The 12,390-nt window shown below is 36.6% G+C and overlaps 1 protein-coding gene across 2 annotated transcripts in view; it reads right to left on the bottom strand.

The window, feature by feature from the left end:
* The window catches only part of pah (phenylalanine hydroxylase), a 244,337-nt gene that overhangs the window by 64,682 nt on the left and 167,265 nt on the right, over positions 1–12,390 (bottom strand). The window contains exon 2 of one of the 2 annotated variants that reach the window (XM_062066411.1): positions 4,675–4,797. In XM_062066411.1, coding sequence (XP_061922395.1) covers positions 4,675–4,746 — 72 coding nt within the window. In that variant the 5' untranslated portion in view covers positions 4,747–4,797. Of the gene's footprint in view, positions 1–4,674; positions 4,831–12,390 lie in introns of those variants that run through there. The other variant, XM_062066412.1, reaches the window with a different exon arrangement.

The raw sequence follows: 12,390 nt of genomic DNA on the forward strand, positions 1-12,390 counted from the left end.
ACGTTCTTAAGTCTAAGAATCACTCCTACTCTCCACGATATTTAAGAGACCTTCAGAGGTGTCTTAAGTGGTTAGGAGTTGCCAGCAGGGGATGGCACTGAGGCGAGAGAGACGTGCGCGAACGTTCAGGGAACGGAACAATGTTTTTTTTTTTTTTTAATGACGAGCAGCTGATCAAACGGTATCGTTTAGACAGAGCGGATATTATTTTTGTCACAGATTTAATACTTTTCGATTCCTTGTTGATTTCTGCATGTGTCTGCAGTGGGCTAGTATATATAGAGCCACCCACACCAGTTTCAAATTAGTTGCCTAATTAATGAATTGGAAAGAAAATGTTATGACAGTAGCGTATGTGTGTGGCCGTGAGGTGAGTGACGTCAGTGAGTGTGTGGGCGATAGAAGAGAGGGAGCAGTAGCGTGAGTGCCGGCGGGGACTAGTTTGTTTTGTATTATTTTGTAGTTTATTGTCAAAATATACACTCCCATTGTCCACTTAAATATTTCCAAGATATTTCTTTATTCTTAGACAACGGATTCCCTTCCGTGATTGGTCATTTCTATGGACACAGAAATGACGTCACCTAAAATTGCGTTTACGGCACATAGTAATGTCGTAATTCAGCTCTGAGTGTGACACTTAAGATTCAGTCCTACACTTCGCTGAAAGTGTGAGTAAGACGCTTGATAACTAACTTTTAAGTGCAGCTTTCAGCGAAGAATTTATTTACTCTTAAGTCAACTCTTAGCAGACTTCTTAGGAGTAATTCTAAGAAGCTTGATAAGTACGGCCCCAGATGAGTAGCCCGCTGGCCTGTTCTAAAAATAGCTCAAATAGCAGCACTTACCAGTGAGCTGTCTCTATTTTTTAAATTGTATTTATTTACAAGCAAGCTGGTCTCGCTTTGCTCGACATTTTTAATTCTAAGAGAGACAAAACTCAAATAGAATTTTAAAATCCAAGAAAATATTTTAAAGACTTGGTCTTCACTTGTTTAAATAAATTCATTAATTTTTTTTACTTTGCTTCTTATAACTTTCAGAAAGACAATTTTAGAGAAAAAACACATATACCTTTCTACCTTTTAAATTCCTTCCTCTTCTTTCCTGACAATTTAAATCAATGCTCAAGTAAATTAATTTTTTTTATTGTAAAGAATAATAAATAAATGTTAATTTAATTCTTCATTTTAGCTTCTGTTTTTTCGACGAAGAATATTTGTGAAATATTTCTTCAAACTTATTATGATTAAAATTTAAAAAAAATATTCTGGCAAATCTAGAAAATCTGTAGAATCAAATTTAAATCTTATTTCAAAGTCTTTTGAATTTCTTTTAAAAATTTTGTTCTGGAAAATCTAGAAGAAATAATGATTTGTCTCTGTTAGAAATATAGCTTGGTCCAATTTGTTATATATTCTAACAAAGTGTAGATTGGATTTTAACCTATTTAAAACATGTCATCAAAATTCTAAAATTAATCTTAATCAGGAAAATTACTAATGATGTTCCATAAATTATTTTTTAAATTTTTTCAAAAAGATTCGAATTAGCTAGTTTTTCTCTTCTTTTTTTCGGTTGAATTTTGAATTTTAAAGAGTCGAAATTGAAGATAAACTATGGTTTCAAAATTTAATTGTCATTTTTTTCGTGTTTTCTCCTCTTTTAAACCGTTCAATTAAGTGTAAATATCATTAATTATTAATAATAACATAGAGTTAAAGGTAAATTGAGCAAATTGGCTATTTCTGGCAATTTATTTAAGTGTGTATCAAACTGGTAGCCCTTCGCATTAATCAGTACCCAAGAAGTAGCTCATGGTTTCAAAAAGGTTGGTGACCCCTGCATTAAACAATGTAACAGGGTTTTCCGAAATAAATCAACTCAAGTCATGGAGAAAAAAAATGCCAACATGGCACTGCCATATTTATTATTGAAGTCACAAAGTGCATTTTTTTTTTTTTCAACATGCCTCAAAACAGCAGCTTGGAATTTGGGACATGCTCTCCCTGAGAGAGCAAGAGGAGGTTGGGGGGGGGGGGGGGGGGGTTTAGGGGTTAGTGCTGCAAGGGTTTCTGGGTGTTTGTTCTGTTGTGTTTATGTTGTGTTACGGTGCGGATGTTCTCCCGAAATGTGTTTGTCATTCTTGTTTGGTGTGGATTCACAGTGTGGCGCATATTTGGAACAGTGTTAAAGTTGTTTATACGGTCACCCTCAGTGTGACCTGTATGGCTGTTGACCAAGTATGCGTGGCATTCAATTGTGTGTGTGAAAAGCCGTAGATATTATGTGACTGGGCCGGCACGCAAAGGCAGTGCCTTTAAGGCACGCCCCCTATATTGTTGTCTGGGTGGAAATCGGGAGAATGGTTGCCCCGGGAGATTTTCGGGAGGAGCACGGAATTTCGGGAGTCTCCCGGGAAAATGGGGATGGTTGGCAAGTATGACTGGGAGACGAAACTGCTCTGTACTTCTCCCTGCGTCCGTGTACCACTCCATACAGCGGCGTTTTAAAAAGTCATACATTTTACTTTTTGAAACCGATAGCGATAATTTCCGATATTACATTATAAAGCATTTATTGGCCGATAATATTGTCAGTCCGATATAATAGGACATCTCTAATGATAACCTAAAAATAAAGACAACTACGGATTTTACATTTCGGAAAAAATAGCGCAAACACATTCTGAAAATGTCGATATCAATGCTTTGTTTTTTGTTTTTTTTCTGCACTTACATCTGTCTTTATTTGTCATTATTTATACTTTCTGTATTAACTATGTGATAATGTCCATCGGTCAAATAGGTGGAATTTAAAAATGCTCCCATTGTTGGTCATTTTAATCTCTCCATAACAGGGGTGTCCAAAGTGCGGCCCGGGGGCCATTTGCGGCCCGCACGTAATTTTTTAACGGCCCCACGGCACATTTTAAAAATACGGTTGAAAAAAATTAAAAACATAAAAAGTGGTATAAAAGAGCAAACAGGTGAAATGTAACAAGAACATGTTGCAATGTTTACTCTAATAACACAAAGCTGCCATGCAGGCTGTTTCTTTCTTTAAAAAATAATAGTGAATCAAAATCAATGTCATTATGAATTATTGACGTCACATTAAATATTCCACTTTGAGATATTTTTTGGGGGCAAATGTTGCATATTTTGTGTTTGCCATATAAAAAACTGAGCTGTTTTTTTTAAAGAAGGGCCTAAAACGAACAAACAAAAAACATAAACAACAATAAAACTTATAATTGACGGACAGATCTGAAGTTGATCTTGAGACTATTGAGTTAAATGTAAACAGTAAAAAAAAATGTGTACCGGTAGTTTATTTTGTAACACTTTAATGAGTAGGACCCTTTTAATAATTTTAGTGTGATTTGTTTTTAAGTGTCATTGCTCAAAAAATAATAATGAATTAAAATCAACGGTGTTATTGACCTTTTTAAGGCTCTAATTATTACATCATCTCAAATATTCCACTTAAAAAATTTTATTGGGTGAAAATATTTCATAGTTTGTGTTTTTTTTCATAAAAAAAACATGGTTTTCTTTGACAAAAAGAGCATACAACTTAAATATTTAAAAACGTTATATTGACAGATAGACCTAATGTTGATCTAGAGATTTAAAACTTGAATAATAATAAAAATAATAATACTGAATAATGACACATTTTTAATATTTTTTGGACCAAAACCCTTTGGGGTCCCCGGGATCAAGCCTGAGTGGAGGCCTAAATGTATATTTTTTTTATACATATATTGTATTGTTTTTTTTTTTAAATAAATGGCCCCTGCTTGCTTTGATTTTTCAGTGTGCGGCCCTCGGTGGAAAAAGTTTGGACACCCCGGATCTATAAGAATAAATGAATAACAATATCATAATCAAATTACAGTGTGATATTAATAGAGATAGATAGATGGATTCTACTTTGGTTCCTTCAGGAGAGTTCCCTCAGGAAAATTAAAATTCCAGCAGCAGTGTACAGAATTGAGATCGAATTAAAGAAGTAAATAATATGGGGGTATAAATGGAAATAAAATAGAAAATATTACGATAAGAATAAAAATAAAAAGCAACAATAAGGATACAAATATAACAGTATATAACAAGAGAAACTAGGCAGTAGTGACCATGTTATGAAAATGTTACATTGAGTAAATGACATTATTAATGTAAATTTACTCATTTTCCTTAACTGATGTGCTAACATCATGTGGTTTATTCTGTACCGTATTTTTCGGATTATAATTCGCTCCGGAGTATAAATCGCACCAACCTATTCACATATTATTAAAAACAATCCAATAGGTCAAGATATGCTGCCACATTTGAACTTTTTCTTGCAAACTTTTCTTATTTGCTGTATTTTTTTAAAACCTCCCCTGTAATGTTCCGCATTGCTCCTCGGAACACGGCAATAACTAGCTGCTGGCCGCACTTTGGACCGCCTACACGCCAAACAACCACAGCGGCTTGGCGGTCGCTAGAGATCATGGAAGATCTTTGTCCGTCAGCTCGTTGTCCCCTACTGGTGCACATTTGACACCCCATTCTGCCATCGTACTTGGAATATTTTAGTCCCAATGTATGTGTTCTCTAAGGATGAATGCAATTTTGACACCGAGCTCCCTGTGGTCCAATATCTCAAAGAGTCAGAACTTACCCCGGTCTCCTGGTTGTCTGCATCCACATCCTGGGCGTAGTTTCCGTTGATTTTCTTATAAGCAGCGTCCATGTTAGCTACTGGCCAGGTGTGGTGTGCATGTGTGCGTGCGTGTGTGTGTGTGTGTGTGCTGCAGCCCGGTCGTCAGCTTTGTTGCATTGCTATGCAGCCACTTGGTATTTAACTTGAGGTCATGTGACTCCACGCTCACGCACACACCCCTCTGCATTGGCCATGTCACGGGACGCTTGTTGTGAAACAGACTCAAATTTTTGCCCATGTGGTCTTTGTTGGATGCTGCATGCTTTGGGCTAGACCACGACTGTGTGTGTGTGTGTGTGTGTGTGTGTGTGTGTGTGTGTGTGTGTGTGTGTGTGTGTGTGTGTGCAATGCTTACTTAATGGGGACATCGCTCTGTTTACACCAGTGGTTCTTAACCTTGTTGGAGGTACCGAACCCCACCACTTTCATATGCGCATTCACCGAACCTTACTTTAGTGTAAAATAAAATGTTTTTTTTCCTTCAAATTCAAGACAAAGTTGTACGTTTTTGGTAACACTTCAGTATGGGGAACATATTCTAAGTAACAAAGACTTAAAGGCCTACTGAAAGCCACTACTACCGACCACGCAGTCTGATAGTTTATATATCAATGATGAAATCTTAACATTATAACACATGCCAATACGGCCGGGTTAACTTATAAAGTGACATTTTAAATTTGCCGCTAAACTTCCGGTTCGAAACGCCTCTGAGGATGACGTATGCGCGTGACGTAGACCGGCGAACACGGGTATGCCTTCCACATTGAAGCCAATACAAAAAAGCTCTGTTTTCATTTCATAATTCCACAGTATTCTGGACATCTGTGTTGGTGAATCTGTTGCAATCATGTTCATTGCATTATGGAGAAGGAAGCTGAGCAAGCAAAGAAGAAAGTTGTCGGTGCGAAATGGACGTATTTTTTCGAACGTAGTCAGCAACAACAGTACACAGCCGGCGCTTCTTTGTTTACATTCCCGGAAGATGCAGTCAAGATGGAAGAACTCGGATAACAGAGACTCTAACCAGGAGGACTTTTGACTTCGATACACAGACGCCTGTAGAGAACTGGGACAACACAGACTCTTACCAGGATTACTTTGATTTGGATGACAAAGACGCAGACGTGCTACTGTGAGTATGCAGCTTTGGCTTTTTTTTGCGTATGTACGTAACTTTTTTTAAATATATAAGCTTTATGAACCTTGGGTTAGGTGAACGGTCTTTTGGGCTGAGTGATTGTGTGTGTTGATCATGTGTTTGAATTGTATTGGCGTGTTCTATGGAGCTAGGAGCTAGCAGAGGAGCTAGGAGCTAGCATAACACGTACCGTACTGTACGTGCGCGTCACGTACGTAACTTTTTAAAAATATATAAGCTTTATGAACCTTGGGTTAGGTGAACGGTCTTTTGGGCTGAGTGATTGTGTGTGTTGATCAGGTGTTTGAATTGTATTGGCGTGTTCTATGGAGCTAGGAGCTAGCAGAGGAGCTAGGAGCTGGCGTAACAAACACGCAGGTGTTATTATGCAGGATTAATTTGTGGCATATTAAATATAAGCCTGGTTGTGTTGTGGCTAATAGAGTATATATATGTCTTGTGTTTATTTACTGTTGTAGTCATTCCCAGCTGAATATCAGGTCACCCCCGGCTCTCACAGCATCTTCCCTATCTGAATAGCTTCAACTCCCCACTAGTCCTTCACTTGCACTTTACTCATCCACAAATCTTTCATCCTCGCTCAAATTAATGGGGAAATTGTCGCTTTCTCGGTCCGAATCTCTCTCACTTCATGCGGCCATCATTGTAAACAATAGGGAACTTTGCGTATATGTTCAACTGACTACGTCACGCTACTTCCGGTAGGGGCAAGCCTTTTTTTTTATCAGATACCAAAAGTTGCAATCTTTATCGTCGTTGTTCTATACTAAATCCTTTCAGCAAAAATATGGCAATATCGCGAAATGATCAAGTATGACACATAGAATAGATCTGCTATCCCCGTTTAAATAAAAAAAAATTCATTTCAGTAGGCCTTTAAGTCTTTGTTACTTAGAATATGTTCCCCATAATAAAGTGTTACCAAAAACATATAACTTTGTCTTGAATTTGAAAAAAACCAATTTATTTTTCACTAAAGAAGGGTTCGGTGAATGCGCATATGAAAGTGGTGGGGTTCGGTACCTCCAACAAGGTTAAGAACCACTGCTTTAAATGAATGTTGACATTGCGTTCAACTGTCCTTAAAACTCCATCTTGGGTCATAGCCGGCTGAAAAAGATTCATATTATTGGCCTTAAAAATTATGATTAATTCTTCTGACAACTATCTCTTCTGGCCGGAACAGCCAATGAAACGCCTTTTAAAATGTGACCAACATTCTCTGAATAGGGTTGTCATTAGTTGCCAGGAAGACCAAGTGGCTCTCCTTGAAGAGTGATATTTACTTATCTGGTGAATGGTTCCTACTTCAGGAAGCTGATGCTAATGAATTCCAACCAAATGAAAACGTATTATTACTTGTTATGCTCGCTCAGATCAGCAGCATTGGAGTGTGTTCTTGTTCTACTCAAAGCAGTCACAATGTATGGGATGGTGTTACCTTATTCATTCAACCAAACATCGCTGAGGAAGTGGCTTCCTAGCAGCTCCACTGTACACACGGCACAAGAGCCAAGCGTGCAGGTTTCAACAAGGTCTTAAAGGCCTACTGAAATGAATTTTTTTTATTTAAACGGGGATAGCAGATCTATTCTATGTGTCATACTTGATCATTTCGCGATATTGCCATATTTTTGCTGAAAGGATTTAGTAGAGAACATCGACGATAAAGTTTGCAACTTTTGGTCGCTGATAAAAAAAAAGCCTTGCCTGTACCGGAAGTAGCGTGACGTCAAGATTTGTGGATGAGGAACGTGAGAGTGAAGGACTAGAGTGCAGTGCAGGACGTATCTTTTTTCGCTCTGACCGTAACTTAGGTACAAGCTGGCTCATTGGATTCCACACTTTCTCCTTTTTCTATTGTGGATCACGGATTTGTATTTCAAACCACCTCGGATACTATATCCTCTTGAAAATGAGAGTCGAGAACGCGAAATGGACATTCACAGTGACTTTTATCTCCCCGACAATACATCGGCGAAGCACTTTAGCTACGGAGCTAACGTGATAGCATCGTGCTTAAATGCAGATAGAAACAAAATAAATTAACCCCTGACTGGAAGGATAGACAGAAAATCAACAATACTATTAAACCATGGACATGTAACTACACGGTTAATGCTTTCCAGCCTGGCGAAGCTTAACAATGCTGTTGCTAACGACGCCATTGAAGCTAACTTAGCTACGGGACCTCGTCAGAGCTATGCTAAAAACACCCGTGCTCACCTGCGTTCCAGCGATCGACGGAGCGACGAAGGACTTCACCCGATCATCGATGCGGTCGGCGGCTAGCGTTGGCTAGCGCGTCTGGTATCCAAGTCAAAGTCCTCCTGGTTGTGTTGCTGCAGCCAGCCGCTAATACACCTAATCCCACTTACAGCTTTCTTCTTTGCAGTCTCCATTGTTCATTAAACAAATTGCTAAAGATGTCCAGAATACTGTGGAATTTTGCAATGAAAACAGAGCTGTTTGTATTGAGATACAATGTGTCCGAATACTTCCGTTTCAACCATTGACGTCACGCGCATACGTCATCATACATAGACGTTTTCAACCGGAAGTTTCGCGGGAAATTTAAAATGTCACTTTATAAGTTAACCCCGGCCGTATTGGCATGTGTTGCAATGTTAAGATTTCATCATTGATGTATAAACTATCAGACTGCGTGGTCGCTAGTAGTGGATTGTTTTTAACACAAGTTTTCTCTCCAGCAGAACGCAACCTTTCAGCCACGTCCGTATCCTCTCTCTCTCTCTCTGCTCCCCGGCCGCTCTCTGTTAAAGACAACAGATGATTAGATTACCACATACTACCTGTGAAATCTAATCACCTGCCAGCTGTGTCTCGCCGTCCGCACATGCCCCGCCCCTATCCGATGGTGCTCCGCCCTCAACCCCATCCACAGAGGCGGTGACCTTTGCTCCTGCAGGCGCGCTGATCACACTCTCCCTCCACAATCACATTGCTGCCCTTCGGTATAAATCGGTTAGCTCCTAACATTCTCTTCACGCCTTATGCTAGGTTCACACCAACGGCGCTTTAAAGCGGCATGCAAAGCGACGTTATAGCGTAACAAAGCCTGATTAAAGCGTGAGGGTCCTAATGGATCGTGGGAAAGCTTGTAGTGAAGCGGGACATGCGGCAAGTTCGCCAAAAAAATTTTCAGCAAAACTTGACTAAAAGCGTAGGAAAGCTTAACAGATCTTGGTTCAAAGCGCGGACCCCTACAAATAGGAAGTGACTGTGATATTGACTAGTGACATGTAAAACCAACACAGGATTACAAATCCATTCTCTTTTGCATCATTGCCTTTTTTATACGATGATCATTGTTTCTGTACTTCTTTAGAGTTTGCTGTTTGATGTTGCAGTTTGACATTACTGTCTATAATTTTTCTGTGTGAAAATGTTAATAATAAAGAGAATATGTTACGTTTTATAAAAGAAATGCCTTTAATTAATTTCAACTAGCATAAGAAATGAAAGATAGATATTTATTAAGATGACAAAAATAAAAGAAATGAAGATATAAAACATAATATAACGGGGGAAAAAAAAGAAAAATTGAAAAAATAAAGGAATAAAAAAAATGGGTGCATATATTATTTATTTATATACTTATTAATTATATATTATTTATTTAATCAAATCAAATCAAATCAACTTTATTTATAAAGCACATTTAAAATTTACCACAGGGGTAGCCAAAGTGCTGTACAATGGGCAGGTTAAAAATAACACGAGAACCGAGCAAACATAACACAACACAAACAGAACACGATAAAAAATAAATAAATAAAATATAAAAACATATACTTATGTATTATATACTTAATTACTTATATACTTATTTATTATAAAAATTATTTATTTATATACTTATTTATATACTTATTTTTTTATATACTTATTTTTATATATTATTTTTTGATATACCTATTTAGTATATATTATTTATTTATATACCTATTTATTATATACTTATTTATTATATACTTATTTATTTATATACTTATTTATCATATATTATTTATTTATATACTTATTTATTATTTATTTATATACCAAAGACATGCACCTGGGGATAGGTTGATTGGCAACACTAAATGGTCCCTAGTGTGTGAATGTTGTCTGTCTATCTGTGTTGGCCCTGCGATGAGGTGGCGACTTGTCCAGGGTGTACCCCGCCTTCCGCCCGATTGTAGCTGAGATAGGCTCCAGCACCCCCCGCGACCCCGAAGGGAATAAGCGGTAGAAAATGGATGGATGGATGGGTGGATAAAACAAATGCCTTTTAATATTTCCAACTAGCATGAAAGATAGATATTTATTAAGATGACAAAAATAAAAGAAATGAAGATATAAAACATAATATAACGAAAAAAAAAGAGAAATTGAAAGAATAAATGAATATAAAAAATGGTGGAAAAACATTATACTGAGTTTTTCACATTTTTTTCTTATTTTTGTTGTAACAATGCACAACAGAGCTTGATAATCGTGCCAGAGCCTGATTTAAAGCGTCAGGACCGCATCAAAGCGTAATAAAGTTCAATAAAGCGTAATAAAACGTATCAAAACGTGATTTAAAGCGTATCAAAGAGGGATCAAAGCGTGAGGAACGGTAATAAAGCGGCAACTAATTCGTATCAGAGCGTATCAGAGCGTATCAAAGCATAACATTACTTCAGAGATCGGGATATTCGTGGAAAAATTGACAAAAATGACAGCGCTTTTCAACTAGCATGAATGATAGATATTTATTAAGATGACAAAAATAAAAGAAATGAAGATATAAAACATAATATAACGAGAAAAAAAAAGAGAAATTGAAAAAATAAATGAATATAAAAAATGTGTGGAAAAACATTATACTGAGTTTTTCACATTTTTTTCTTATTTTTGTTGTAACAATGCACAGCAGAGCTTGATAATCGTGTCAGAGCCTGATTTAAAGCGTCAGGATCGCATCAAAGCGTAATAAAGTTCAATAAAGCGTAATAAAACGTATCAAAACGTGATTTAAAGCGTATCAAAGAGGGATTAAAGCGTGAGGAACGGTAATAAAGCGGCAACTAATTCGTATCAGAGCGTATCAGAGCGTATCAAAGCATAACATTACTTCAGAGATCGGGATATTCGTGGAAAAATTGACAAAAATGACAGCGCTTTTCAACTAGCATGAATGATAGATATTTATTAAGATGACAAAAAATAAAAGAAATGAAGATATAAAACATAATATAACGAGAAAAAAAAGAGAAATTGAAAAAATAAATGAATATAAAAAATGTGTGGAAAAACATTATACTGAGTTTTTCACATTTTTTTCTTATTTTTGTTGTAACAATGCACAACAGAGCTTGATAATCGTGTCAGAGCCTGATTTAAAGCGTCAGGATCGCATCAAAGCGTAATAAAACGTATCAAAACGTGATTTAAAGCGTATCAAAGAGGGATCAAAGCGTGAGGAACGGTAATAAAGCGGCAACTAATTCGTATCAGAGCGTATCAGAGCGTATCAAAGCATAACATTACTTCAGAGATCGGGATATTCGTGGAAAAATTGACAAAAATGACAGCGCTTTTCAACTAGCATGAATGATAGATATTTATTAAGATGACAAAAATAAAAGAAATGAAGATATAAAACATAATATAACGAGAAAAAAAAGAGAAATTGAAAAAATAAATGAATATAAAAAATGTGTGGAAAAACATTATACTGAGTTTTTCACATTTTTTTTCTTATTTTTGTTGTAACAATGCACAACAGAGCTTGATAATCGTGCCAGAGCCTGATTTAAAGCGTCAGGATCGCATCAAAGCGTAATAAAGTTCAATAAAGCGTAATAAAACGTATCAAAACGTGATTTAAAGCGTATCAAAGAGGGATTAAAGCGTGAGGAACGGTAATAAAGCGGCAACTAATTCGTATCAGAGCGTATCAGAGCGTATCAAAGCATAACATTACTTCAGAGATCGGGATATTCGTGGAAAAATTGACAAAAATGACAGCGCTTTTCAACTAGCATGAATGATAGATATTTATTAAGATGACAAAAAATAAAAGAAATGAAGATATAAAACATAATATAACGAGAAAAAAAAGAGAAATTGAAAAAATAAATGAATATAAAAAATGTGTGGAAAAACATTATACTGAGTTTTTCACATTTTTTTCTTATTTTTGTTGTAACAATGCACAACAGAGCTTGATAATCGTGTCAGAGCCTGATTTAAAGCGTCAGGATCGCATCAAAGCGTAATAAAACGTATCAAAACGTGATTTAAAGCGTATCAAAGAGGGATCAAAGCGTGAGGAACGGTAATAAAGCGGCAACTAATTCGTATCAGAGCGTATCAGAGCGTATCAAAGCATAACATTACTTCAGAGATCGGGATATTCGTGGAAAAATTGACAAAAATGACAGCGCTTTTCAACTAGCATGAATGATAGATATTTATTAAGATGACAAAAATAAAAGAAATGAAGATATAAAACATAATAT

This window comes from Entelurus aequoreus, linkage group LG12, assembly GCF_033978785.1.
Source record: "Entelurus aequoreus isolate RoL-2023_Sb linkage group LG12, RoL_Eaeq_v1.1, whole genome shotgun sequence".
NCBI classification, from domain to species: domain Eukaryota; kingdom Metazoa; phylum Chordata; class Actinopteri; order Syngnathiformes; family Syngnathidae; genus Entelurus; species Entelurus aequoreus.